General features: G+C 49.9%; 13 protein-coding genes across 13 annotated transcripts; 6 read left to right on the forward strand and 7 right to left on the reverse strand.

Moving 5' to 3' along the window:
• Positions 1 to 2,094: 2,094 nt before the first annotated feature.
• M438DRAFT_336973 (uncharacterized protein) lies at positions 2,095 to 2,802 on the reverse strand (the record flags this gene model as incomplete). The annotated part of the gene is made up of 2 exons (XM_029903942.1): positions 2,095 to 2,203; positions 2,255 to 2,802. The coding sequence occupies 2 exons, from the start codon at positions 2,800 to 2,802 to the stop codon at positions 2,095 to 2,097; spliced, it is 657 nt and encodes a 218-aa protein (XP_029758636.1).
• Positions 2,803 to 3,118: 316 nt separating this feature from the next.
• On the forward strand, positions 3,119 to 3,931 carry M438DRAFT_407155 (uncharacterized protein; the record flags this gene model as incomplete). The annotated part of the gene is made up of 1 exon (XM_029909883.1): positions 3,119 to 3,931. The coding sequence occupies one exon, from the start codon at positions 3,119 to 3,121 to the stop codon at positions 3,929 to 3,931; it is 813 nt and encodes a 270-aa protein (XP_029758637.1).
• Positions 3,932 to 4,877: 946 nt separating this feature from the next.
• On the reverse strand, positions 4,878 to 5,189 carry M438DRAFT_336975 (uncharacterized protein; the record flags this gene model as incomplete). The annotated part of the gene is made up of 2 exons (XM_029903943.1): positions 4,878 to 4,931; positions 5,085 to 5,189. The coding sequence occupies 2 exons, from the start codon at positions 5,187 to 5,189 to the stop codon at positions 4,878 to 4,880; spliced, it is 159 nt and encodes a 52-aa protein (XP_029758638.1).
• A 210-nt stretch (positions 5,190 to 5,399) lies between these two features.
• M438DRAFT_407156 (uncharacterized protein) lies at positions 5,400 to 7,404 on the reverse strand. Its single transcript, XM_029909884.1, has 2 exons — positions 7,077 to 7,404; positions 5,400 to 7,018 (listed from the first exon to the last, which is right to left on the reverse strand). Exons 1-2 carry the CDS (start codon positions 7,254 to 7,256, stop codon positions 5,627 to 5,629), a joined length of 1,572 nt encoding a protein of 523 aa, XP_029758639.1. The 5' UTR covers positions 7,257 to 7,404; the 3' UTR covers positions 5,400 to 5,626.
• A 1,336-nt stretch (positions 7,405 to 8,740) lies between these two features.
• On the forward strand, positions 8,741 to 10,180 carry M438DRAFT_398500 (NAD(P)-binding protein). Its single transcript, XM_029909367.1, has 3 exons — positions 8,741 to 8,854; positions 8,906 to 9,319; positions 9,369 to 10,180. The coding sequence occupies exons 1-3, from the start codon at positions 8,801 to 8,803 to the stop codon at positions 10,092 to 10,094; spliced, it is 1,194 nt and encodes a 397-aa protein (XP_029758640.1). The 5' UTR covers positions 8,741 to 8,800; the 3' UTR covers positions 10,095 to 10,180.
• A 386-nt stretch (positions 10,181 to 10,566) lies between these two features.
• On the reverse strand, positions 10,567 to 12,981 carry M438DRAFT_347229 (Prephenate dehydrogenase). Its single transcript, XM_029905852.1, has 6 exons — positions 12,842 to 12,981; positions 12,417 to 12,477; positions 12,231 to 12,342; positions 11,394 to 12,157; positions 11,194 to 11,325; positions 10,567 to 11,118 (listed from the first exon to the last, which is right to left on the reverse strand). Exons 1-6 carry the CDS (start codon positions 12,922 to 12,924, stop codon positions 10,948 to 10,950), a joined length of 1,323 nt encoding a protein of 440 aa, XP_029758641.1. The 5' UTR covers positions 12,925 to 12,981; the 3' UTR covers positions 10,567 to 10,947.
• Positions 12,982 to 13,260: 279 nt separating this feature from the next.
• On the forward strand, positions 13,261 to 14,058 carry M438DRAFT_357011 (uncharacterized protein; the record flags this gene model as incomplete). Its single annotated transcript, XM_029907140.1, has 3 exons — positions 13,261 to 13,400; positions 13,687 to 13,847; positions 13,907 to 14,058. 3 exons carry the CDS (start codon positions 13,261 to 13,263, stop codon positions 14,056 to 14,058), a joined length of 453 nt encoding a protein of 150 aa, XP_029758642.1.
• Positions 14,059 to 16,687: 2,629 nt separating this feature from the next.
• M438DRAFT_277406 (concanavalin A-like lectin/glucanase) lies at positions 16,688 to 17,458 on the forward strand (the record flags this gene model as incomplete). The annotated part of the gene is made up of 2 exons (XM_029900927.1): positions 16,688 to 16,875; positions 16,936 to 17,458. The coding sequence occupies 2 exons, from the start codon at positions 16,688 to 16,690 to the stop codon at positions 17,456 to 17,458; spliced, it is 711 nt and encodes a 236-aa protein (XP_029758643.1).
• Positions 17,459 to 19,430: 1,972 nt separating this feature from the next.
• On the reverse strand, positions 19,431 to 20,860 carry M438DRAFT_52439 (uncharacterized protein). Its single transcript, XM_029910154.1, has 3 exons — positions 20,348 to 20,860; positions 19,973 to 20,297; positions 19,431 to 19,911 (listed from the first exon to the last, which is right to left on the reverse strand). The coding sequence occupies exons 1-3, from the start codon at positions 20,602 to 20,604 to the stop codon at positions 19,513 to 19,515; spliced, it is 981 nt and encodes a 326-aa protein (XP_029758644.1). The 5' UTR covers positions 20,605 to 20,860; the 3' UTR covers positions 19,431 to 19,512.
• Positions 20,600 to 21,014, reverse strand: M438DRAFT_347232 (uncharacterized protein). The gene has a single exon (XM_029905853.1). It carries the CDS (start codon positions 20,866 to 20,868, stop codon positions 20,644 to 20,646), a length of 225 nt encoding a protein of 74 aa, XP_029758645.1. The 5' UTR covers positions 20,869 to 21,014; the 3' UTR covers positions 20,600 to 20,643.
• Positions 21,015 to 21,438: 424 nt separating this feature from the next.
• Positions 21,439 to 21,705, forward strand: M438DRAFT_347233 (uncharacterized protein). Its single transcript, XM_029905854.1, has one exon. It carries the CDS (start codon positions 21,455 to 21,457, stop codon positions 21,608 to 21,610), a length of 156 nt encoding a protein of 51 aa, XP_029758646.1. The 5' UTR covers positions 21,439 to 21,454; the 3' UTR covers positions 21,611 to 21,705.
• Positions 21,706 to 23,447: 1,742 nt separating this feature from the next.
• Positions 23,448 to 24,392, forward strand: M438DRAFT_277386 (uncharacterized protein; the record flags this gene model as incomplete). Its single annotated transcript, XM_029900924.1, has 1 exon — positions 23,448 to 24,392. The coding sequence occupies one exon, from the start codon at positions 23,448 to 23,450 to the stop codon at positions 24,390 to 24,392; it is 945 nt and encodes a 314-aa protein (XP_029758647.1).
• Positions 24,393 to 26,022: 1,630 nt separating this feature from the next.
• M438DRAFT_366966 (uncharacterized protein) lies at positions 26,023 to 27,428 on the reverse strand (the record flags this gene model as incomplete). The annotated part of the gene is made up of 2 exons (XM_029907921.1): positions 26,023 to 27,181; positions 27,235 to 27,428. The coding sequence occupies 2 exons, from the start codon at positions 27,426 to 27,428 to the stop codon at positions 26,023 to 26,025; spliced, it is 1,353 nt and encodes a 450-aa protein (XP_029758648.1).
• Between the last annotated feature and the right edge of the window lie 26 nt (positions 27,429 to 27,454).

Consider the following 27,454-nt stretch of genomic DNA (forward strand, 5'->3'; position numbering starts at 1 on the left):
CTGGCTGATAGCCCTTTACTCTCTAGAAAATAATTCCTGTTCAAAGGTGTTGGATTCTCAACCTCTGGAAAGCTTACGCGACATGGAATCTCTGAAGGCGTTGTTGCCACATATAAAAACCCTTGAGATAAGTTACGTTGTCTCCCACAGCACCAGGTGGTGGATACCTCGCACTCTCGTCCGATTCAACAAAAAGCATTCTGTGGCATCACCGAACGAGATCGAGTTTATCGACTCTCGTCGGAGAGTAAAAGAGATAAAGGAACACTATTTGAAAGGCCTCAACATTGCTGACCCTCATGCGAGTGCGATCAACTTGATGGAAGAATACTTGGAAGACATCAAAAACATACTCGGAGCCTCTAGCGCATGCTCGATGGAACTTCTGGACAGCCTCACGTGCAATCTGGAGGCTAGGGATTTTGGTCGCGCGGCATGTACAGCCTCACTCTGATGGCTTCAGAATTATGAGATTAAGTCACACATGAGAGCTTTTAGGACAACGAGATCCAAAGGTCTCAGAGATGATCCTTCTTTTCTTCCAAGTCAACTACAACTGCCCAATTCCATCCATCGCCCAGATACTGCTTTCCTCAAAGAAAGGCAAAGAACTAACATCACGATTCGACATGACCGTTTCACGCTTTTCCATTCCCAGGGTTCAGGACCTCCTCCGCCGTGTGTCACGACCATCTGAGCTCGTTAACACATATCGAAGCCACACGACCAGTATCAAGACTTTCCTTACAAGACTACCTCCAGAGCTTCGTATTATGGTCTACGAGTTCGTCTTCGTCGACATGGAAGAGCGACGATGTCCGCATCCGTTGCTCAAAGTCTCGAGACTCGTACGCCACGAGTCTATACCTGTGCTACTCAAACATTTCCAACTAGACATTGAGTCGTGGACATGGTTTTCGCCCGCAATGTGGATCGCAACTTTACGTCCTCTTGGTTATTACTCAACTTCTAAATCCCATTATCTCAGCAATTTCAGGATGTCCTTGGAGCAGAGAAGGTGTGCTCCAAAGAGATGATTGCGACGTGTATGTTTCTCATGGAGGAGGCACATCAGGAGTAGTCTTCGTCGCATCTTGACGTGAGCGAGTCAAGCAAGGGACAAGACCAATAAGGAAAAGGAGGAAGCCTTTTCGACATACGTATTAATAGATTTGCTTTCTAACTTAATCACCGTGCCGTTTCAATTCATCAATCACTACAACGTTGATATCCAAATAACTACTATAGACATCATCTTGCACTCGTCTTCGCCATGTCCACCGCTTAACAGGCCACGACTTTTTCCTAAAATGACTCGTCACTGCGCAACAAACTCAAAAAGTACCCTGAGTCATCAATACGACTTCTTCTTCTTCCACTTCCACAGCCACAGCGCCCAAACTTCTCCGTTCCACTCCATTTCCAAAATCAAACACACCTTCATCATCAAATGGCGACAAAGACTGCCTCCAAGACGCTGCCGCTCACACTACCTCCCGAGATCCGCCTAATCATCTACGAGTTTTTCTTCGCCGACGTCCAACAACAACACTTCCCTCACCCTCTCCTCCGCGTATCATCGACGATCAGAAATGAATGCATACCCATCCTCTTCACTCTTATACAGTTGGAAATCCAAGACCAAGTCGACGTCAGCGGCCCTTGGCTTTTTGGATTTCAGTCATCACGGTATGCAACCCGGTCCTTGGGGGTCACAAAAGGGTATACTTGGGATACAATCTGTGAATTACCGTTAGTACTGGATCTACTGCCTTTGGTCAGGACACTGGATGTCACACATGTGACTTGTTGTTTTGCGGAAGATCACGAGGCATCTACGACGATCAAGTTTCATGGGGGCAGAGATGCTGCTGGAAGGCCTAATGAGGTTGATTTTTTTTCTTGGTTCGGTGGGTTTGATTGGAATGGGAATTGTGTTATTAATGAGTATGAGAAGGAGTTAGATGACTTGGTTGGAGAGGAGAAAGTATGTTCGAAGGAATTGGTGGAGAGGTTATTGGAGATTCTAGAGGATGCGCATGAAGATCCGCATGTGTTTTGATAGACATCTCTAAGCAACCAATGCCCAAATCTCTAGAGGTAGTCTTCATAATCTCCGGGTTGTACGCCATGTTCCTTCTCCCAAGCTGCCCACTCTTTGTACACCTCTTCGTCTGCTTCCTTTCTCGTTTTGCCCACTCTACTGCGTCAGAAGCAGAATCTCACGACGTCGTTATAATCGTTTTCCGCGTACCCACTGCAAGCTTCCATGAGGCGTTCTACTAGATTCATTGCACAGGTTTTTGCATCTCCGACTTCTTTGGCCATCTTGCTTTTGTGAGAATCCAGACACCTGACATCAGGGCTAAAGTATTCACGATTAAGGGCATATGTGATGGTGTTTAATTTGGAGGTTGCCTTCGGTCCGTGAAAGGTGATGCGAGTTTCAATACCCTCGACGTCCAAGCATGAGCCTGGTTCAAAGTGTATTGTTCTGACATGAGGTATGAGTCGTTGCATCTCTGGATCCTGGCGGAAGACCTCCCAAGCCACTGAGTTGGGAGTTCTGTGCCACGAATTGTAATCTTGACGGGCGAACGAGAGGTACCATTCTTCATCATCGCCTTCGATGTAGAGTTTGAGGTGACAGAGAAGGATGGGAGCGGACAGTGAGAGCGTCTTGCGAGATACTTCCAGAACGGCATGTGGGTACTTCTGTTCTTCGGGGTCGAGAAAGAGATACTCGTAGATGATCAAATGGAGTTCCGGTGGAAGCGTCGCGAATGTGGGCTTTATTGCCATGATTTCTGTGTGTTGAGCCATCGCTTTTGGATTGGCTTTGTGGTGGGAATCAGGAGAAGTCGCTTCGTCCGAGACCCAAATATCACTGGAAGAAAATGGGTTGAGTCACACCTTCCCGTAGAAAATTCGAATAGCTGGGCACGCTGCAGACGCACGTGGAAGATGGAAACTACTTCCATATCTTGCTCGCAGGCTTTCCAAAGTCATGACTCACTTTCAAATTCATCTGGGCACGATTGGACATTCTCAGCAAGACTCCAGGTACATTTCTCAGCCATTGCATCATCAGCTTTTCCATCAGCTGAAACAAGCCATTATGACACCTACCGTATGCTTCCAGTCACTGCCAACAGAGCTTCGTCTGGAGATCTATGACTTCCTCTTCACCGACAAAGATGAACAACACTATCCACACCCACTGCTGGAGGTGACCACACAAGTCAAGAACGAATGTGTTCCTGTCCTCTTTCCAAAGCTACAGATGTATATCGATGGCCACGAAGACAAAAACGACGCTTGGTGGTTCATTACATTCAGAGCCCAGGGAACAGAGCCTCCACGACAATGGAGAGAAGACAAATCACATTGGTATTATTGGGAAGGAATCCGCGATAAGCCTGAGATAGCGACACTTCTCCCGTATCTCGGGAGCCTGCACTTCGGTGAAGATTCTTGTTGGACTGCTCCAGACGTATCGACTACTGTACATTTCAACCGGCACAAATCATCCGGCCCTCCAAACGAAGTTTCATGTTCCAGCTACTGCGGTAACAAACTCACAAAAGACGAAAAAGCACACAGTACAGACTTCCGCACCTTGATCGATGGCTCTGCCTTCTGCAACATAAATATTCTCGGCAAATTGATGTACTACATACGCGGTGAAACACTTGAATACGGGCATTTTCGCAGGAGTCATAAAGGCACGGAAGAAGAAGTGGAAAAGCAACTTTGGCCTGATGGCAGAGTGCAAGTTGAGTTGACTTGCAGGTTGGCGAATGGAGAAGAGGTGGACTTGATTCCACCAGCTAAGGGCGAGAATGTGGTGAAATGGCTGGAGCCATATCCTGAATGGCTGCAAAAAGTGCAAAACGAAGAATTGGGTCAAGCGCTGGATTCGAACCGTTGACTATCAGTGATGTTTCGATGACTCGGCGAGCAGATCAACCGCAGAAAAGCAAAGATTGTGGATTGTGGAATTCGCAATGAGCCATTGGCATGGAAGGAACCAATTGATCTCGTTTACCGTTCATGCAACCTAAAATCGATGCTTGCTCAGGAGGCATAACATTCGCTCCTCCCTAGAACGCGGTGTCAGTCCGTGTACACTATGACTCGAAAGATCGCAATCTCTACCTACATAGTTGCCTTACTGTCTCGTCTTCCTGTTTTTCCGTCCTAAAACTGAAGCACTATAACCTACTCCATACGTTTACGCCTGTGTGCTCGTGAGAAGTGTGGAATAGCAAGGGTGCATTTGTTTTTCGGAGGCATGCAATTCTCGTCATTGGCATTTTAAAGTTGTTTGAAACATGGCAGTCGCAACAGGAAGTGGCAAGGCGGCTGGGCGTTTCTACTTTGCAGTTGCGTGTCGTCATCATGCTGATGAGGCACAGATGGAGTGGCCAGGAGGTCGGTGTTTCATGATGAGCGTGAGGGCTTCCACACTGATAGTCGTTACATCGCAAGGAGTGGTAGATAGATGCAATAGTTGTGTGGGAATCTGGACGATGGCCGAATCGAGCAAGCGGGAGCCAGTCATGTCCAACATATTCGTCTCGTCCCTGTTCACGTTCTGGAGAAGATGGTGTAAGAGCCAAAAACGCCTTTTCTTTGCCCATTCATAAAAAGCAGCAAAAGTTTGTGTGTAATGTACAAGTGTGTTTCCTTTTTCTGCTCTTTTATCGTTTCCCAGATATTCCTACAATCGCGCGTTCGTCTTCATGACTGATGGCGATACGTTTAAAGACTGGTGGGGATGTGTAAGCTTTGTGAGACGTCGAAAGCGCATGGTGTCAAGTCCGAGCCGTGGGTGGTTGGTCGATCGATTCAAGACGCGGAAGAGAGGTGAGCACTTACGGAGGGAGCAGGATCTCGCTCCAGCTGCTGTGCAAGAAAGCGACACCGGCCTGTTCAAATGTGTCAGTCTTCATTGTCCAGAAATTCCTTCGTCGAACACAGCGCATAGCACATGCTTATCTTCTCTGGCCATTTATCTCCTCCTCTTGACTCTTGCGTTGTCCTTCCTCGGATTATACAGCGGATAGGCGAAAAGAACTTACGGCGAAAAAGGCGACGGCGGTGACGACGGAGCGGTTGTCGGGCGAGGCCAGGGAGGTGTACATCTGGCTGATAGCGCCTTGAGACTGTGCGCGCTTGGGTGCCATTGTGTATGTGATTTGTGGGATGGAAAAGAGGTTGTGGTGGAATGAAATGTTCTTGTGTCGTTGCTCAGCGCGGCGGAATTGTTGGAAGCCCTTCGTCACTGGACGACCATGCAACGTGCACGGGCCTACGAGGCTGCTGAGCGTACTAAGGGAAGGTGCTTTGCATTTCTGTTGTCCAAGACATTCCAGACTGATATTGGAGTTCGATCAAGGAAGGGAATCTCATGGTTTCGCTCATTTAATCGTAGTAGTACATAATGCCTTTCTCGCCAATGTCTTTTCAAGCCTGGTCATGCAGAAACCAACACTCAAGAACCTATCTCAAACCCATCCAAAAAGTCATCCGCTCTTTCGCAGAATGCAAATCCAAACGCCGGAAAATACCCAACAGAACGCCTCATAACTTATGCTGAGATCAGTCCAGCCGCACGATACTACTATGGGTTGGTAGGACGCTGATCACGCTGTACATCATTAGTCTCAACGACTGCTGAAGTCTCTGCGGCAGCTTCCTCAGGAACAGCAGCTGTAGGTGCTTGAACATCCGACTGTCCTCTGCGTCTCGTGCGGACACCAAAGCGCTCTCGTAGTCTACGGCGTTGACGACCTTCTTCACCCTGCTCCTGCTGTTGCGGGTCGGGACCCTCTGCATTGTTGGGACGCATCTCACGCAATTCGCGCGCAGCGGCCATTCTTTGCCCCTGGTCAATGTGTCCTCGGTCGAGTCCCAGACCAATGAGCAAGCTACGACGCATGCTCACGCGGTAAGGCTGTCCGTTGTAGCCGTTGATGGGAGGAGGCAAATCCGTGTTGTCGCCTGTTGCCGTGGTAGCCGCCTCTGCTTCAGCAGATCCCTCAGGTCGAAGATCGATACGGCAGAGTGGGCAAGTTGATGATACATTCAGAAGCCATGGGTCAATGCATGCAGGATGGAACTTGTGATCGCAAGGTAGCACGCGAAGGTCTTGACCAGTCTCGAAGTCATCAGTACAGATTGAGCATCCTAGTGCTTCCGCTGATTCGGGTGCGGCCGATCCGGAAATTACGTCGGGGTTGGTATGACCCGTTGCTGCTCCAATCCCTGAACGAGCGGATGCCATGGACTGTCTGGGGGCGGCTTCGTCGAGTCTTGTCTCCTGAGTTCCGTCATTCTCCACTGAGCGTCGAATTACAGGTGTATCCGTGTCTGCCAACTCAACATCCGTAGGTTTGGCCTCTGGCTTAGGCTGTTCGCCGAACTTGACGACAGGAATGGTGTCCAGCATAGCACGTGCAATACCTCTGGCTCTAGTCTGTCGCGGCCTTCCGAGAACGTTTCTTGGACCATAACGTTCCGGGTGACGATGTGCTCGAATAGCGCCAGTGATGATAATAATGAGGAACAATGCCGTGATGATACCAGTAACGCTGTATAGAATGATCATGGCAACTGCAGTTGTAGGCGAAGATCCATAGGATGGCGATGTGGTCTGTGGGTTGCTGCTGCTGCCGTTGTTGTGCAGTGCTGTCGAGTCAGAATGCAGGATAGTTGCCTTCAAAGCATCGTTATTGCCAATGTGCTCGAGTAATTCATTGGATCTCGTTCGATTCGACATGGAGTATAACTTTGAGAATGCTGACTCCATGCCAGTAATGTTGCATTGCTCGGCCGTCAGACTGTACAGAATGATCGCTGTGGCGTTGACTCCAAGGGCTGTCTGGAACACATTATTCAAAGAGAGGAAGCCAGAATAATCTCCAGGATCGCAGGAGATATAAGCAACGTCCTGGTCAGTGAGATTGTTCTGGTTCGATGTTGTAACATGGTACAACGTGTCAGAAATACCCATCTGTGTGTCGCGTGTCAGCGTAGCTCTACCGATAAGCTTATCTCGAAGGAATTCTTACTCCTAGCTGGTCTGCAGTCGGGGTCAGGGGTTCCAATGTGCCAAATATCGCAATAGTGTTTCCTGAAGGCAGCGCAAGATCCACGCCGGTGCCATTTTGTGTGTTATTCGTTGGTTGGATTGTTAGACCAGCTGCTCTGCTGGCCAACAAGCCTGCCGGTAATAGCCACTGGCTAAGCATGGTGATTCACGTGGTACGATGAGCTTGATATCGAAGAGCCAAGGAGAGAAGATTATAGGACAATGAAAGACAATGACGAGGTCATGCTCTTGCAAAAAGGTATGGATGCAAACTCGCTGAGGCTGGCAGGGACAATGGGACAGTTATGGAAGACGGCGGAGAGTTTGTGGAGGATACCAAGAAACGGCAGAGAAGATATCCGCGGCCGGTTTAGCGCCACACTCACTCCCTTTAAGCTTGACTTGACGATCCTGCATGCCCAGCGCGTGCGCCCAGATGCCCGGATGGCCCGCCGAGATGTCTTGCAAGACTCGATGACGCTACTAGGGGTTCTTTCTCAGATCAAGTGTGCTACCTTCGCCACGTCCGCGGTCATCGACCATGATACAACTGATATCATCTCAAGTTTGAGCGAATCGAAGCAAGTGTTTGACGCCGCGGTTTAAGCCGGCGATTGACACTTCTTCCATTCCGTCGGCCTTTTATCGCCGAGCGTGCGGGGGGACTGATACGGTAGGAACGAGATACGAACGGCATCTCAGCTCCTTGCAACTGCTTTGCGCAAACCCACCGCACCCTATCTTGCTATTTGCCGACTCCAGCCGCATTAAAATCTCGCCATCTCCCAACTTGCCAAGCCCTCGTGCGTTCGAGGCTATGCAAATCAAGGCAGTACATCAGAGTGAGCACCAGGTCAGTTGAAAGCGAGCCGATTTCAATCAAGCTTCAGATCTGGAGTCGCACTCGAAATGTCTCACACATCACGAAATCATTTGACATGCGACAATCATGCTATGCACACGCGTCCCCGCATCCATTACTGTAACAAGAAGTTCTTCCGGGGTCTCCGCAAGGTGAAGACTCGGCGAGGTTGGCACTCCTCTGTCTCTCTTTTGCCCTGCCACCACTGCCAAGCTGACAAGTCCCTTTGTACTGAAACAAGGCCTTCGCTAAGAAACAGTTGGAAGACATGCCAAAGTAGCTCAACACGTGGGGATGTTTCCTCCAGATCTAGACAAATGGCAGATGCAGATCCGACTTGGAAGGAACAAGGGAAACGCAGTGTTTCTAGAATCGACATGCGGTTCTTTGTTTATCCCTCGTCCATAATTAATCTCATGGGTAACTATCTCTGCCAACTGCGATCCTTTGTTAATATTGGTGTTACTAACAACAAGTCACTTTGTGTGGCTTCCTCGCTCTGTCCTCTTACCATCAACGCCGACTAGTAGCTGGCCTCATGGACAGGGTGAGGCGTCTCCGTGGCTAATACATCGGTACTCCCATCTCGAGGAGTTTCATTGACCAGGCGCTGGGTGACTCTACCACAGAACCATTCCCCAAACATGCATGCTCAAGATGATGGAGTTCTCGCCGAAGAAAGTGATGGATAAATGCGGAGGGTGGGGCACGGCACGGCACGGCATTCTGCCCCGCCATCTCTTACATCATCCAACAAGATGCCGACTTTAACAACTTTGGAGCTCGCTCACCGGTTCTTCTTTTGTACTCCCAAGAAATATTGCAAGACCAATTAGCACAACATGTCCAAATTCACACTACGCTGGGGCATTCTCGCCACTGGAGGCATCGCTGAGGTAGACGATTGAGGCCTAGCTTGCGATTGAGTCGACTGACAAGTATCACAGAGCTTCTCGAGAGACTTGACTGTCAACCCCGAGACTCGCAATGTCAACGACATCAAGCACGAGATTGTTGCTGCTGCCAGTTCAAGCAGTGCCGACCGTGCTAGTCAATTCTTGAAGAAGGTCGGCGCACCCTCTTCAGCGAAGGGCTACGGATCTTATGAAGAGCTGGTTGCCGACAAGGACGTTGACATAATCTACGTCGCTACACCTCACTCGCACCACTACCAGAATGCCATGCTCTGTCTTGAGGGTGGAAAGAATGTCCTCTGCGAGAAGGCTTTCACCGTCAACGCTGCGCAGGCAAAGAAGCTGGCAGAGAAGGCCAAGGAGAAGAACTTGTTCTTGATGGAGGCTGTTTGGACAAGATACTTCCCCTTGTCCATCTACGTCCGCGACATCATCACTTCCGGTAAGGTAAGTACATCCGCTGCCATCCTCGAACTGCAATCGCTAACCTGCACAGATTGGAAAGGTCCACCGTACCTTCGCCGACCTGTCCATTGGCACTCTGCCTGAAGACGCCTTCGATAACTCCCACCGCATGGTCAACCCCGACTTGGCTGGAGGTGCTCTCCTCGACCTGGGCATCTACGCCTTGACCTGGGTCTTCCAGACTCTCTACCACACCCAGCCCGAATCTGCACGTAAAGCACCTACCGTCGTTTCATCCCTCAAGAAATACCCCACCGGCGCCGACGAGATGACCACCATGCTTCTCACCTTCCCTCGTTCTGAAGAGCTTGGTGGAGACGCTCACGGTATCGCCACCACCGCTTTCCGCACCACTCCTGACCCAGACGGCAAGGGCAGCGCTGGTCCCGCCATCCGTGTACAAGGTGACAAGGGTGAAATTCAAGTCTTCCACCCCGCTTTCCGCCCCTCCAAGACCAAGCTCGTTCTCTTCGACGGCACTGTAGAGGAAAAGACCTTCACTCAACCCGGACCTGGCAAGGGCTCTGGCTTCTACAACGGCTTCGGCGACGACAAGAACCCCGAGGGCGAGGGTCACGGTATGTTCTGGGAAGCCGATGAGTGCGCTTTTGCTCTCAAGGAGGGTAGAAAAGAGGGCAAGTACGAGGGTCTGCAGGAGAGTATTGTCATCATGGAGACCATGGATGAGGTGCGCAAGCAGAACGGTATGACCTACCCTGAGAAGATCGAGACGACCAAATTCCCTACTCAGCTGTAAACTGGTTGACTCACGTAATATATGATGATATATGAAGGCTCAAAAGTACGCCTCAATCTGGAGGTTCATTCTATCATACCTGCTACATCTTCGTCTGTTTGTGCTTTCGCTTCCTTTTCTGTGTCATTGTATCTCCGTGTTGTTGTATCTCCCTTCACGGTTCGCTCGGGTGGTTCGCCGTGCTCGACTTCGCCTTCGCCCTTTACTTTGATCGATCACGAGATAATATCTCTATCAAATGTCGTTCACCGCGACGTTTACAAGTCTACACTGCACTTGGGAACTCTCGTCCTAAGCCATCCTATGCTGTCTTTGTTGGGTATCCCATTCGGGGAAGCAAAGTTGACGGGTGAATTTGGCGAGTTCAATCCGACATCGACAACACTCCGACTACAACGACTGCGAGGTCTAAATTACTTGAAACTCCCTCAGCTCATTGGAGAGACACAGACTTTGCTGATTGAATACTGATATGTACTTCATTGAAGCCATAGCCTCGTTCTACCTGGGGATATAATCATGTTGCGCGAAGACCAGGGTGATACCCTTGGCTAAAAGACTTGCTTGAAAATAGAGCATGAAAGAAGAATTCAAGGTCTCATGATATGCTCATCCGATAGGTACAGCAATGCTTCTCCTGAGACCCATATCTGCATCCAGCAAAGAGTGCAGAAAATTGACCCCAACCCACCTCATCCATCCCCTTGACCTTGAATGAAAATCGTTAATCTCATTCCATGCCATCTTCAATCTCCCACTCCCACTTCCACCCACCCAACCATCCATATTCCATCCCTCCAACCTTCATTCTGCTGTCCACTATAAAGCCCTGCATCTCCTCCTCGTGGATCTCTTACTTTGTGGGATCAATCTTCCTCTGTCTCAAGCTTTCCTCAATGGTCTTGATCATCTCATTACCCACACGAGTGGCTTCGGGGAAGCGAGGAGCAAAGTAGCTCTGGATCTTTTCGAACTTTTCGCGGTAGCCGTCCATGTTGCCAAAGGAGACGCGTTCGGACCAGTCCTGGTGAAAGAAAGATGATGAGCATGATTCTGGAGAGATAATAATGGAGAAAGAAAACAGGGGGTGTATACTTACTCTGGCGGCGAATGTGAATTCGAGATCGTCACGGCGGAAAGTGTTGTCGTTGATGGCGGTGTCGATGACTTCCTCCAATAGTTCTGTGTTGCGGAAGAGGTATTCGGTGATACCGAGCCAGAGACGGAAGAGCTGTTATCACCATATATCAACACTGCTGTTCCGACAGTACCTTCAACCTAATTGTCTGGTGGACTTACCGGTGTGGAGCAAATCATATGATCATAAGGCACGATTCCCAACTTCCACCAACAATCCACCATGGCCAGTAGACTCAAATGATTGTTCTTCACCCTCTCGCTGGCAGCAGGTTTCTCTCCCAAGGAAAATTGATCAAGCAGATCATCCTGCAAGAGCAACTCATGCCCATTGTTGCTTGTCTTGTCCATATTTCCAAATACGGCTTTACGTGCAGATTCGATGCGTTGGCGCAACTCTTCTTTATGACCTCCCAACATCAACTTGAACAGATCGGTGACGGATTCAGCATATTGCTTGATCTGGCGTTTGGCAGCCGGGTTCAGGATGGCCAGGCCGGCGTAAACGTGCCATTTGTTCGCATAGATGCGGAGAGTGATGTTGATCTTCACATTCTCAATGCCACCCACATATCTAGGCATTTCCCAGGGGAACTGGTTGTTGGCCGCCCAAGCCGTGCCCATGGAGAGGAAAGCTGCATGGGTGACTGCCTGTGTATCTGCGGTGATGCGGTCGTGAGCTTCGGCTGTGAGTTTGACGTGCTTGCTTTCGAAGCAGGACAGGATTTTGGAGACGAGATTGTAGCTGGCGTCGGTGGCGCGGTGTTGGATGAGGACTAGGGGTTGGCCTTTTGGGTTTACGCCAGGGCCGTGGAGGGAGTGGCAGGAGACGATTTCGACGTCGGTGGGGAGGTGCTTTTCAAATGCTGCCATCTCGGGGGCTTTGCAGGAGGTCTGGCCGCCGACGATGGCGCCCATCTTGGTTGCTGTCAGGCAGACATGTTAGTCGGAGTGCAACATGATGAGAGGGCCCGAAGGTGTGAGAAAGGTAGGACAGACATGGACCATAGGCGGCGACGACGGCGTCAATGTTCTTTGCTTCAACAGAGTAGATGATATAGTCACTGCTACGAGAGACGTGGTGGCCGTTCTTGAAAACCGTTACGTTTTCCTGCTGAAAGCCTCAGCAAGATGTTTGTGCATTACACGGACTATATACAGTATAGGCAAGAAGGTATTTCGTACGCTGTCCTTGAATTCTTCAACCAACAGATCATACTTGTCTGGAAGATCACAGGCGTGCACTCTGCGGGAGTGTATGCGTCAGTCTGGTTCTGACGAAAAGGTCACGGATTACGGAAAGAGATAACTGTTGATCCAAAGTCAGCGGCAAGGTCTTGAAAGAGAGAATTCCTTTTGTGAAGAACAGTGGATGTGTGAAGCGTTTCAGACAAAAAATATAAGGTAGCTGAGATTTTACATCATCGACGACTGCCGGATCCTACCACCGGAACGGTGATAGGGTGTCCAACAGCCATACTCGAGCCAAATGCACTCAAGTCATCATTTAACGCGGGGTGGATGGATGTGAAGAGGGGAGTGAGGAGGAGAGAGAACGTACCATAGTCAAAAGTCACAAGGACTGGGTGTTGTTGCGCGCAAGAACATACCTCCAACCGGCTTCACTGAGCCGACGGGCGTACATCTTGCCCATGTCGCCCATGCCAATCAAGCCCACCACTGCTTCACCCATATTTGCGATTGTCGAATTGCGTCAACTGCGAGATGCCGTCCAGCTCTTGAATTTGAAGCCGTTCTGATGCGCGCACAGGAGATGCAATCGATGTTGTCGCAAATGTCGAGAAGGTGAATGATGGGAGAGGAAGCAGAAGCTGCAGCGTCGCAAGAAAATAAATAGAGGAAGCTGCGCCGGCTGCGAGCTTTGACCGGCAACTGCCGCAGTCTCAGCACGGAAAATTGCTTGGCAGACCCACGGCCAAATTCTCAAGCAAGCCGCGCGATTCGAGATTTCCTCTCTTCGTTCGTTCAGTGCACACATTTCGACCACCACCAACTAACATCAGCAAAAATGGCACCCAAGGCTAAGCCCGCCCGCGTCCAGGAGAACGTCCAGTTGGGCCCTCAAACCCGTGAGGGTGAGCTCGTTTTCGGCGTTGCTCGCATCTTCGCTTCCTTCAACGACACCTTCGTCCACGTTACCGATCTTTCGTAGGTGCTTTCCCTGAATTGCATCTGTTCTTGGTGCGCTTGCTCCGATGGACTGCTTGGTGCTTCTCTCTTGTTGCGACACAATTCCGGCTTTCTCGATGCGCGTTGGAAGATGCTCGATATATGCGACGAGCAAGACACCATACGGACAAGAAAAGAGAAAGAAAGAATTGAAAGAGCAAAGGAAGAGAACACAAGAGACCCGGACGAGTAGCGCAAGTGGGAACAGATGCAATAAACACAAGACATGAGAGAGGACACAAGGCTAATTCTGGGTGATTTCCAGCGGCCGTGAGACCATCTCCCGTGTTACTGGTGGTATGAAGGTCAAGGCCGACCGTGACGAGTCCTCCCCCTACGCCGCCATGTTGGCTGCCCAGGACGTCGCTGCCCGCTGCAAGGAGCTCGGCATCACTGCCCTCCACGTCAAGATCCGCGCCACCGGTGGTATGTTTCCCCTTCTCCTTCACGTCTCAACATCGCACATCTCTAACCAATATCCACAGGTAACGGCACCAAGACCCCCGGCCCCGGTGCCCAGTCTGCTCTCCGTGCTCTGGCCCGTGCCGGCATGAAGATCGGCCGTATCGAGGACGTCACCCCCACCCCCTCGGACTCTACCCGCAGAAAGGGTGGTCGCCGTGGTCGTCGTCTGTAGATTGTTGGCGCATCTTGTTGTCAGCTATCTGCTCTCGATGTTTCAGGCAAGACAATGGTTCATGGCGAAATGTGGCACTGTCGCGCAGAACGGCTTTATCGCCTGGTCTGCAATATATTACGCTTAGCTCTCGTCTTCTGAAATTATGGAGAAACCAAAACATCCAAAAAGTTTTCACGACCCCAAGTTATCTGTTCCTCTTGTGTATTCTGTGCATTTGTGATTCGTTCCTTCCATGTTCGTGCTTCTCATTAGCCTCAACAGATGCCCTCAAACATCGTACGCGAAGTCACAGGAATATGATTTGTATGTCTAATGGTTCGGAATGGCTACCCCCAACACTCGAGCGTGTCCAGGCGTATATCGCTTCACAAGGCTCATGACGGCTAGCTAGATCTGCAAGGAGAGTCGTAGAGCAGAAAGCTAGAAGTGGCTCGAAGGTCGCGAGGGAGTATAAGAGGGATATCATGAAGGTTGATTTAAAGGTTTCGAAACAAAGGGGACAATGAGGGAATTCGTAGGGTGTCAAATTGCATAGGTGGCGGGAAGAATGGTGATGAAGATTCGAAGTGTGATTATGACAGTTTAGAGAACAGAGCTGGTTGGCGCCATGACTCCTAGCTGCAACCCTTTTACTGGAATATACTCGTGAAAATGCAAGATGCCTTTTGCTTACTCTCGGATGTGCGGTGAGGGTAGATCCACAACATCGCCCTCAGCGGACGACACCGCAGATGATTATAAAAGAAAAAGAGGAAGGCGGCAGGGGTTGACGTTCACAGTGAAGCCAAGCATTCCTTCCCTCAACGGAATCATTTCCGCTGCCGGTTTGCGACGAACTCAGCTCACCCATTAGACAGCAATGACTTGCGCATCATTGTGTGACTGCAGTGTCATTATGCGCACATGATGTACTTGGAGAATACAGATATCGCGAGTTCGTGATGACCTCGGTATGCTGCGCTGCAGGCGAACAACGGCCGTAATCATCGACTCGCGCCCGACCGTCACCTTCTCCGCCAGCACCCACCGGACAAGACTGCGGCAGCTGACCTGACGACCATTCAGCCTGTCTGGCAGAGTTGCATGCAGGAACTAACTATCTCTCGAATGTTCAACAACGAGCACATCACTCCGAAGGCTCCGCGGCATCTTCCTCCATTACCATCGGAACTGTTTCGCCTGCGGACTTCTCGTCAACGGCCGATATAGACTGCATATTCGGCCACATTACATTCGTCCGCGGACGCTATACAGAAAGAGCTTGGGCGAAGGAAGAGACACTTGTTCTATCGAAAGCGAAATACACAAGATTTTTACTGCTTGAGCACCACCGAATTCAAACGCTACATCGGTCCATGGACAGACTGTCAACGCATCATAGGCACACTTTCCAAGAGAAGGCACTCCTTGGGCAGTGGAATCACTTGGCAAATAGTCCGCCTCTCACTACTAACATTCGCCTCGCGATTGCTGTATTGAAAGCTTGTGATCCGGCCGCAACGATGAGGATTTAGGCAAGACCAAAGGTCAGATGCCCGTCAAGGTGCTAGCGACACCGTCAACTGGCTAGACGAAGCGACCTTCGACTGAGCTGTGTCTGGACGGAAAATTGCATCGCCATCATCAAAGTACGTAGCTTTTAGCATTCCTATGGATTCGTCTAGTTGCATTGAATTTGAAAGCCAGACGCGAGAGATCTGCAAGGATTAGAACACCTGTCAGACCCCTGAACACATCCTATCGACAAGCATCTTCGCTAGGTTCACAAGCAGTGGAGGAACTCATGATCGAATTCATGGCTGACGTGACAGACGAAGATGAACTCCTTGCGATCCGACCGAGTGCAATTTCATGATCCATAAATAATCAACACGACGATAATCGCTTAACAACAACCTTTAACAGATCGCGGGAGATCAAAGCTGAAGCGTTGATCATTTCCAGAAACTTTAACAAATCACTTTTACCCGAACGCCGAACACTTCGAACCTACAACGTTCAAGATCTTCAACAACCCCTCTTCGAATCTTCCTTCCAGATGACTATCCTTTCTTCCACAAGAACTTCCACAAATCGCATCTTCCAGTCCATGTCACTTCGCTTGGAAGTCGTTGCTTGTCCAAGCCACAGCCGATGTCATTCGTCGGAAGAAATCGCGGGGAACCCATGCTTAGCTCCCTGCAGATGAAACAAGCCACGGGTCGAAAGCTTTTTTGACGAAACCACTTTGCCTCGTCCTCTATTAATTTATCCTACACTTACGGGCAGGGCTAGATAGGGCTTTGCTATTGTATGGCTCTGGAAGTGGTCTTGAAACGCGATGCCCTGTAGGCTGTCGGCTGGAAAGCACGTTTTCGCTTCTAGCAGGGTTCATGTCTTCCGTCAACTCCGTTCATGGTGACAAGGTAAGTCTGCTCATATATAAGCAGGGCCCAAGTATTACTGAGAGGGGCTCTTTTTCTTCGCATCTGCAACTTCAAACTTCATCTTCTTCGCTATTCCGAACCAAAGTCAGACTGGTGCTGTCTTTGCATAACATACTCTCTTTCAACTTCAAGCCAACTCTCCTTCACACCCAATCTTTACATCCTCCGACAATATGAAGTTCCTTACTGCTGCTGCCGTCATGCTGGGCGTTGCTTCGGCTGCCCCTACTGCCACCATTGAGAAGCGCGCCCAACAGTGCGGTCAGTGGGACAGCAAGGTCACTGGCGCCTACACCCTGTACCAGGACCTCTGGGGCATCTCCGGCTACACTGGCTCCCAGTGCTCCGACATCAACTCCCTCAGCGGCACTACTCTCAACTGGTGGACGTAAGTCGACGATTCTGCTCCCAACAGCAAGCAGAACAATCCCACTGACATACTTTCCAGCACCTGGTCATGGGCCGGCGGTTCAAGCCAAGTCAAGTCCTACGCCAACGTCGTCACCAAGACAAATGCCGTCCAGATCAGCAAGATCAAGTCCCTCGCTACCAGCTGGAAGTGGGTCCAAACCGGCAGCAACGTCGTCGCCGACGTCGCGTACGACATCTTCACCTCCTCGACCGCAGGCGGCAAAAACGAATACGAAATCATGGTCTGGCTGGCCGCACTCGGCGGCGCCGGCCCCATCTCCGCCACCGGCTCCCCTATCGCCACCGTCACCGTCGCCGGCCACTCTTGGAAGCTGTGGTATGGCAACAACGGTGTCAATGAGGTTTACTCCTTCACCCCCAACGGCAGCAATGTCAGCAGCTTCAATGGCGATTTGATGGATTTCTTTGCATACTTGATCAAGAGTCAGGGATTCAAGGATAGCCAGTACCTTATTTCTGTTGGTGCTGGTACTGAGCCTTTTACTGGTTCTAACGCCAAGCTCACCTCTGCTTACAGCTTGGTTCCTGCTTACAAGTAAGTGGTGTGCTAAAGCTAGATCCTCGACTGACAGGCTGGTCTGCGAATAAGGGCTGTTGAAATGCAAGTTATTTTCGAGATCTAGTGGATATGTCCATGAGAATAGCCGTCCATATTTCTCTCTTTGGTAATAACTTTGATCTCCAAAACACCTTGTACCAATCCCGTAGCTGCAAATTTCACGCCTTCGGTTATCACTTCAATTGGAGAGCTGTCATGGGCATAAGCAATGAAAGTCCATCGTTGACACATACATCTATTCGCTACCCTTTGAGTGTCTAAGTCTGACTCGACTCGACTAGAACTTTCTTCTTTTTGGTAAATAAAGGATAGTGCATCTACTAAAATCGTCATACGAAAGTAGCTTGTCTTTCGTTTCACTGCCATGGTTGTGTCGCAGCATATAGCCGGAGCCGAGCGAGTGCCGGATTTGGTGACATGTATCTTCATACTTCTACGGAGCCGTAGGGTAGAAGTTGGATATTGAGATGTGTTTCATACACATACACAATAGCGAGTTAAGATCTAAGGTATGATCAACGTATAGCAGCCCGGCTTTCGTCATGCAAATCAACATCAACATCGACATCGGCGAACTTCCATATCTGTAGAACTACAAGGCAGCCCGAAAAATCAGGGTACTTGTGCTGTATCTTGTGGCTCGAGAAGGGTGCAACTCGAGAACAAGAATGCTGTTTCTGACTATATCAGCCCAACTCTTATAACGCATTGTCGACATCGAGGATTGCTGTTTCCGCTGTGCGTAATGGCTGTATAGTTCACGACAAGTACAAGGAGATAGGAATAACCGAGTAAAGTATATCGTACAAACTCAACATGGATAGTTTTGTGTATTCTATTCTATTTCACTTGCAAGAAATGTGAGAGTCGAGGTTTATACTATTCAAACAAATCCCCCTACATTCGAATATAGATGTTCTAGCCTTTACAAGATCAACGACCATTATCAAGAAATCCAGGCTGGGCAACAGAGAGAGCCTAGAACTTGACCTACCGCGCCTTCTCATTGGAAAGATTCTGATGTCTAGATGGCTGTGCCGTTTTTGATGACCTATCAAACTACATTTGACCTGAAATGCTTGGATTAAGAAAGTAGTGAATCTTACCTCTTCCTCTGGCGTAGCAGAGGCAGTATAGTATGCTTTCCATACTGAGGTCCCTCACATCTAGCCACGATAAGTTCTAGACCCGGCCACCTCTGACTAAATCAGCACCGATATGCAAATACCATCCTCTTCACCTACGCCTCCCTATCACACTCCATCAAGAAGGTAGCTAGAACAAGAAAATCACACCATAACAAGTTACCCTATAATTCTATTTCAAGAGTCGAGATCCCTTCCTCCTTAAATCCCTCCGCAAAATCTACAATCTTCGCTACAAGCGAGAGTTGGAAAGAAACCGTTTTTTGGGGGCTGTTTGGGGCTGTTTTGGGCTTAATCCGTCAATCATCCATCGTACGATGAGGATATGTTTTTTTGTACGCCCTCCTTTTACGCCTCGCGGACAATCTAGGTTCCTTCGCCACGTCGTTTTTGGCTTGAGAGTGCTGCGTACTGAGGGTGTTCTGGGCTTTGTCTTGTGCAGAGGTGGTCACTTGGTGGTCATTTGGTTGTTTTGGTGTGTTATACAAGGTTTTTGAAGTAGAGAGGAGGGTTTGAGTCAGACATCCCGAGTGAGAATGGCTGGATCTTGGAGGCCGCGTGTTGCGTGCGGTGAGGTTCGCAGGAAAAAAAAAAACTGGAAGGGTAGAATGGAAATGTAAGTTGTGGTTATGTATGTGCAACTGAGAGCCCAGGAAGAGGCGTGGATTTTGAGGATTGTGGCTGTAAAGCCATGATATGTACAAACAAGCCTTGAAGACAGGCATGATTTGAGAGTGTGGCTATACAGCCCTAGTATATACAATTGAGCCTAACAAGGGCCGAATAAAAAAGGTCTATGATCGTAGTATGGGGGGTATCAGAGAAACAAGAAAAGAAGTAGAAAAGAATAGATCGCTCGCTGATTAAAAATGAATGCAAAAAGGTAAGACTATATCGTGTGGTTCTGTAACCTCACAGATGTCCTTACGTGCACTTCTTTTGGGTAATTCGCTTCCAAGTCCCTCAATGCGACTTCTTCCCACTCGCGGTTGTTGCTCGTCAAGCAGAAAGAGTCGGATTGAGAGACTGGCTTTTCCAGGCGTGTAGCGATGGTTGTGGTGTATGATTTCTTCCTGCTGCCCCAGAGGTGGGAGGCCGAGTGGAATGATGAGGTGCCATCGAAGATGACATCCTTGTCAAAGTCGTGCCATGACATTGTTGCTGGAACGTGAAGGTCGCCAGCGGAGTGGCGTGAAGAGTCGTTGGAGTGGACACAGGCCTTGCAGGATGAGAACCAAGATCTCACTTTAGGCCACAGGGGACGAAGGGAGGGAACACAAGCACAAAGCTATTGGTTCGATGTCAGTATTGGTAGGTTTTGAAGGGTAGTCAGGGGTTGTTGAACATACCAGACCAACGTAGATTTCGACGTCCGCACAGATCCACAAAGGCAATGCACCCCAGGTCGAGTCTTTGGTACCGATGAATGCTCGGTAAACATAAACCTCTCGAACGACACCAGCAGCGGTTGCGATGGTACCCAGAGAAAGGAGTACAGTGGCAGCGATTCTTTGCTTGAAAGCAACATTCAAACGAGCCACAATTGGAAGTGGAAGAATGTTGACAATGAAGTCAAGGACCGATAGCAAGGCGCCAATGGTAGTGATCGAGACACCCTCGTTCAAGCAACGGGCATCATCTTTGATCTCCCATGTCCAAGCTGCACGAATGGGCCTGAGAGCTGTCAGGGTTGTGAAAGTAACATGAGCTCTGACTTGACTTACCAGCATTGGAATATAGAGACGAGCACACCTGCCAAGCATAGCGCGAAGTTCAGCGCCATCACTACATAGATGATTTGTCTGAGCCTTCTCTCGGCAAGATCTTTGATCAGCCATAGATAGAACAGCAACAATGCCATCCGCACACATGTGCCGCTGAGGACAAACAGGATTTTAGTGGCCGTGTATGCTTTGACGGACGTCGATAGTACTGCGGCGGGAATAGTCCAGATGTGTCGATCCCATCCATAGTGTCCCATCGCTACGTTGACTGTAGCTCCAAATCCCACGGCGAAAATCTATCCAGCTTGGTAAGCCAAAGATGAACATGTCTCACGCATTGAGCATGACCCACGTACGAATGAAAGCATTATGAACAAGTCATCCCACCAGAGGCCTCGCTTGGATCCCATTCGCATCCGGCAATAGAAGCGAGTCGCGACAACCACAAACGCAAAGCCCATCAAGAGATCATTGCCGTAAATGTAGCCCTTGGCTCGATCTGATAGGCCGCCAGACTCCATGACAGGATGAAGGCACCCGATCCACCAGGTACACGGCCGTAAAGTCGAATATCCAGCGATGTGATGCGTCTGTGCACTGCAAAGGAGGCTGGGTGGTGGTGGTGTAGCCGGAAGGTAGTGTCGAAAGTCGCGTCGCGCGTCGTAAACCTAGGAGGAAGCTACTGCACGAGGAATGCAGGCAGGGAGTTTATTATACTTGAATGATCTTGACGTTTAAGGTGTATCGAATCCCTCCAGCTGTCTCAGTATTAGAAGCGTGGCTCCAGGATAAAGTGCGTAGCTATAACGTGGATTGTCGCTGCGATGCCTCTTTTAGCAGACACATCACTCAGCTCTGCAGCGATATAACGACTCTTCGGGCCAGTTCTGTCTCGGTCAGAACGCCTGTTGCAACCTGTAGGCTGCCCGTCAGGGCCGCCATCACGTTGATTTGCTCGGCATTTCGAACTGTCCAACGGTTGTATTGAGCGGGATGCCGTCTTTTGCGTGTCCGGTGATGAAGCGCCCAGGGCAAGATCAAACGGCCACAAGAACTAGCAGATGCGATACTCGAGGCGCAGAAATAGATCGCCCTCACCAAAGGTAAATGGACTCGTGGTGGGAGGAAGCCTCTGTCAAGTTCGTCGCTTGCGGAAACGGGCACGGCATCCCCGTGCAAATGTGTCTACCAGTGGGTCTTGCTTTATCAATGTCTCGCAGGACACGTACTGCCGTCATCTCAAACAATAGTGCCTTCGTGTGAGGCCTCAGGCTTGAAAGAGGCTTGAGAGAGTGTGAACACATTTCTCGTGTATACTTGCAGTCTGAAGACTGCCAGCAGATTGGTTAAGCATAGCATACGGCGGCGTTGTGCCATGAGTAGTCTCCCAGTGATGGAGAAATCCTTCAGGCGTCGACTAGAAAATTCGAGTGCAACGGCAATGCGATGTCTTGAATCTCGAAGTGCAGGCAGGTCGAAGAAGTTCAATGCCAAGTCACGCTCTTCCAGATGCGACTTCATGTCAACAGAAGCGGCAGGAGCCGATCCGGGTAGTCCGTGCGCGCCCAGAGTACGTCCGTATCGACAACGTCTTCTCATGTCAATCAAGGCATATTCTTTGATGATCACTGATGGCATCTTTATCGACAACGTAGAGCGCCGCTGGAGTCATCGCTCGTCCTCGTGGAAAATGAGACTGTCTTGTGAGAGGCATGCATGATGATATCCGCCAGATTGGAAGACCGGTGATGCGTCTCGGCCGGCATTGTGATTTCATTCTCAACGGCCACACGCGGTCGGCTCCTGCTGATTTTCCACGAGGAGGACCCAGAACGTGATGTTCGTTTAGGAGCAGCAGTTTCCCTGAGCAAGCCGACCTCCCAAGAAGGCGTCGCTACACGATTGTGGCTTCTAGGCCCAAGCTCCTGAGGCAAACGTTTACACCTAACGAACCCGTCGCAAATATTGTGAATCACTCTGTGACAATGGACTGAGAGAAATTCCTGTTGAAGTCTCAGTTGCTGCTGGCATAAGCAAGCCTTGACATGTCGCTTGTTCCTCTCTGCGAAAAGCCTCCGTCTTTCCTTCATCCTCGCTTGTCTCTTGAGACGAACGACAGACACAAGCCTGATGAATACCCAGCACCCGATGGCGCCTAGCGCACGGTGCTCTGTCCCTGCAGACGGTTGATTGCAAGCCTCTCTCGCAACCGGCCGCTCTCCCAGGCTCGTGGATTCAAGGCTCCGGGAGTGCAGGACCGCCCCAGAACTATCCGGACTCTTAGTGAAGGCCGGTGTTGTATCCCACCCATGGCTGGATAAGCTTGTATCCACATCTTCCCTCCTGACTCTTGAGTCATTGGGCCTCGGTCGTAAGTATTCCTTGGTAGGTGCCATCAAAGACGCGCGACGCGACCAAGATTTCACGTCCGGTGGATCTTGAGATAGAGGCACGATGACGTTATCACAGGATATACGAGTCCTCAGGCAACACTTTCCTCGCAATCGAACATGCTTTCAAGCAATCTCTGGCCCTGATCCATCTATCTTATCATCGTATGGATACTCGGAAACCTTCAAACGCTTGGTCATGCGGTATGATCGCTGGAAATTCCTCGGAGCATAACAAAATGTGGTGATGAAGCAAATTGTTCATTGGTCCGGAACATAGCAACTACGTACGAGGGGGAACGCTAAGCCGCAACCCGAACCAAACGGCTGCAACCTCACCTTGAAACTTCACGCCTTTCATGCAAGCAAAGGAGCTACTCATGCATGTCACGCCCTGGCCAAGTGCTATTCGTACACCATCTCATCAAAACTTCTCGGTATACCATCACCCCTGCGCCACCGCAGAGACTGCCCTATGCAAAGAAGATCTAGGTTGCCGCATCGTCCGGCTCTATCGCGCCCTCGATGCTGCAATGACGGTACACTATCTGGCTCGGTTGTGGTCTTCGCCATGAACCTAGGAGAACTCCCGGAGGGTGTCGTCGCCATGGTCAGTATATAATGAGCTTGTCCGGGAGGTTGGTGCTCAGGAGAGCAATCACAGAGATCATCACTTTTGAGTTTGAGCACCACTCGTTCTTCCTGCAAAGATGCCTATCCTCCTTACATCTCTCCTGGGCACTGCAGTGGGCTCTGCGGTAGTCTACTTCACATCACCTACCCTTGCTGCTGTTCTTGCCGGATCGACACTTGACTGGGTCGCACTACACTCCTTAGCGATCGACGCTCTCTTTGCTATTTTGATCTGCTTCTTCATCCTTTGCTATCTGGAGACGAAGTGGATCGCTGTCAACCAATCATTCCCTTACACCTTCCACTTGAAGAACAACCTTGGCAAGTCCTCGTTTGACTTCCAACTGGTGGTCTTCGAGCTCTGGCACACCAACAAGCTCAACAGATATGGTCACATGGTGTGTCTGTTCTGTGAACAGCTTCTCTGGCTATACATCATCAGAATAACATTCGGTGTCTCTGGTCTGGCATTGACCAACATTGCCCTAGGCATGCAGGCCTTTTCATTCGGAGACCTTAGACTCGCCTTTGGTACCACGATCTTCAACGCTGCTTACTCGCTTCTCGGCATGTGGGCCTTGGATGGTTACTCGCCGGTAGCCGCGATCGACATTTGCAAGATAACTCTTTTCTGGGTCGTGGTAGTGCGCACTGCCGTCCATGCCGCCGAGCCCTTGCCTCCAGTTTACGACAGCGAGACCGATTCTTTCGGCGAGACCTGGGGCGACGACGGCTACAAGTTGATCTCGAAGAACCCTCTTGGAGCCCTATGGCTCTTCATCCTTGGCATCGTTTCCGAACTCGCATCCGGTGTGCCCGGACGTCTTTTCGGTACTGCACTTTACAAGGCCTTGTACAGAGCTGGCGGCTTCCGTAGCAGCACTCTTAAGGGTGTTGACACCGCCAGAGAAGAGGCCTTGTCGACACTGAAGAATGGCTGGGCATCAAACGAGATGCTCGCACCTTACTTCCTCAAGTCTTCTTCCGTCGCCATCATCGAGAAGCTGCCTCTCGAGTGTTGATCGCTCGATCTCGACATCTTGCGTGGAGACTTTTCCTTTTCTTATTTCCTTGCTTCCTATTCCCTGCTTAGATTTCCCTTTTTCTTCAAAATTCAGCGTGGAGCCTAAACTTAGATGGTGGTTGTTTTTGTTTCGGCGTGGTGTTCTTCTTTCTACCGTCCTCTTTATCTCGTTCTTTCTATTCATATACCCAGGTGCGATTTATAGAAGAGTTTGGTGTTATAATCTCAATTTTTCATATTTTTCATATATCTCATCCTCTCATATTTCCAGTTCCTTTTCCAACCCTGTTTTTGAGAATAGTCACCGGACCGTCGTCGATACTACCTTCCGACTTCTAAACATCGATCGCCTAACATCGCCAAACACCTTGCTGTCGCCGTGCAGACGAGGTCCACGGGGCGACTCCGCGGTCCGTCCCGCAAGCCTTCCGCATCTTGCAGATCCTCAGCTCCTGTCTGCAAACTGTATCCCGCCCACATGAGCTATACATAGCAAGGACCTTACTCCGCCGAACTGGCCACCTAGCAAGCATCGACCAAGCGTTCGGAATACCATATTTGTACCGCGGTACACCGAACCGGATCTCCCAACTCATGACAAGTGGGTACGCGCTTCCGGCCGGACCATTTTTTCTCGCTGATATAGCTTGATCTCAGGGGTTCGATGGATGTGACCGCTGTGAAAGCTTCATGTTGATGATAAAACCACAAGAGGCCAATACCAGGTTTCGTTAATTCTCTTTCCACGACGACCGCACTTGTTACCTCCCAACAGCGATGTTTTCTGCGATATCTATATGCTACTCTCCACCTAAATCAAAGTCACGACTACTCGGTAATCATGACTTACATCTACTACTCATATACGAAGTCAATTCCTCTCAAAGTTGTATGACATGTATCAATCCCCATCCAACACGAATACACCGGTCTTCGAATTTCCCTAATTCAAATCTTGAGCATGGTATCAAAAGGCTCCTGAAGATATTATTCTCCTCCTAGGACACCACAGCACCATACCTATATATTTCGACAGCACAACCCCACTTTGTTGTCTATCAAGATCACGTCGCTTTGGCAAAAAGATCAGAAACCAATTCGCAAGCAGATATTCCACCGTTCTTCCTATGACAGACCGAAATGATGGGGACGTGAAGAATTTGATGCATCACCTTTGCCATTTTGTTGGCTGCGTTCTACTGCATCTGCTTGTGATAGTTTCGGGCTCATATCTACTTTGCTCTCCCCACCTCATCTTGACATGGCTTGTTGCATAGCAATGTATGGTCGGGAAAGTTTCTTGTGTGTTTTCGTATCTTGTTCCGAGGTGGAAGATATTGGCAAAAAGCGAAGAACTTGCGTCATAAGAAGGAAGCGGCGTCTTTTGTACAGGTGGAAAGTTTCTTGTGTGGGTTTTCTCATGGATTCCTGTTTGATAAGTTCACCTGCGAGACATGTTCAGTCTGCATGGACGTCACTCCTTCCATCAAGACATATATCACTGAAACATGGCACGAGGAACATTCAAGAATGGGGAGAAGCAAGACTTTCGATTCATAAACTAAACTTAAGCAAACGTTGGGCAAAGTGGAAGAGTGGAATTGGGGTGCGGTGCAAAATCAAGAAAATCAACGCTCGTCATCAAAAACATACTTCTCCTCGACTTCAACGTAAGGGCCCTTCTCATCTCTGTACTCCTTGACTGTCACATATCTGGTCCATTCGCGGTCATTTTGTTTGGCTGGATCGGGTGCCTTCTGGCGAGTGGGCGGTGCTTCATGACGAGGAGGGGGTACATCGTGACGACCAGGAGGTGCAGGTTTGCGCATTGCGTACTCCTTGTCAACAACAAAGTCGTAATTGTCAACGTGAACTTCCATGCTAGGGGTAGGGGAGTTCTCAGCTCTGTAAGGACCATGGGCGTGGGACTCTTCAACAAGCGGAAGTTCGCGTGCAGGTGATTCGCTGAGGGGAGCCCACTTGGGTTCGGGGACGTAAGGTTTGTCGGTGGGGTCGATGTAGGTGCGTGTACGCTGCTTCTCGTATTCGTAGTCGTCTTGAGGTCTGTACATTCCGGAAAGGTTGGGAGGCTTGAGACGCATACGAGAGAGACCTTGCATGGATTGGTCGTCTTGGTCGGAAGACAAGGATGGTGGAAGAGTGGCCACTTCGTCATCACGAGAGAAAGAGACGCGGCGTTTAGCAGGTTTGACATTGGTGAGAGGTGCAGGACGGTCTCTGGCTGGAAGTGGATAGTCTCTGGCTGGTGCTTGGTACTCTCTTGTAGGGGCGGGACGATCTCTGACGGGCGGAGGATAATCTCTGAAAGGTGCAGGGTAGTCTGTCGTGGGCGGAAGGTATTCTCTGGCAGACGCAGTGTAGTCTCTGACGGACGATTGATGGTCATTGGGAGAGGCAGAGTGGTAGTCTCTCAGAGGCGCAGGATAGTCTCTGGTGGAAGATTGCGACCATCTGCGGTCGTTCTCCCTCTTGATAAAGAGGTACTCTTCGTAGGATGGACCACGAGGAGGCATGATTTCGATGGTGGGAATAGATGCAATCTTAGGTTCAACAGTCGAAGTAGTCGAAGTAGGTGGAGGCGGAAGATCAACGTGCTGCAGCTCCGGGGCAAAAGGCTTGACGTGACGGAAAGGGATGATGCGCGGAGTAGGTTCAGGTGTTGGGCTGGATGGTGCTGAGACGGGTTGTACAGGAACTGAGAGGACTGAAACCGAAGGCGCAGGAATGGGCGAAGGCAGGGTCAATTGCAATGGCAACGAAGAAGATCTGTGTTTGTCGTCAGAACATATGGCGCAGAGTGTATGTGCAATGACACTGACTTGGATGCGCAGCGACGACAAATGGATTGAGGTGGTGAGGCTGCGAAGTTGGCGTCAATGGGATGCTCGGAATGATAACGAGCAGATCTTGGTTGTTGGCAGATGATGCAGACATGCCACACGGTGAAAGGCGAGCCATCGCGTGTCTGCGCCTCGAACGGAACAGAGGGCGGGCGCCAACTGAAGTTTGACATGATTGTTTGATCCAAAGTATGGAAGG

This window comes from Aureobasidium pullulans (genome assembly GCF_000721785.1).
Source record: "Aureobasidium pullulans EXF-150 unplaced genomic scaffold scaffold_14, whole genome shotgun sequence".
In the NCBI taxonomy this organism is placed as follows: Eukaryota; Fungi; Ascomycota; class Dothideomycetes; order Dothideales; family Saccotheciaceae; genus Aureobasidium; species Aureobasidium pullulans.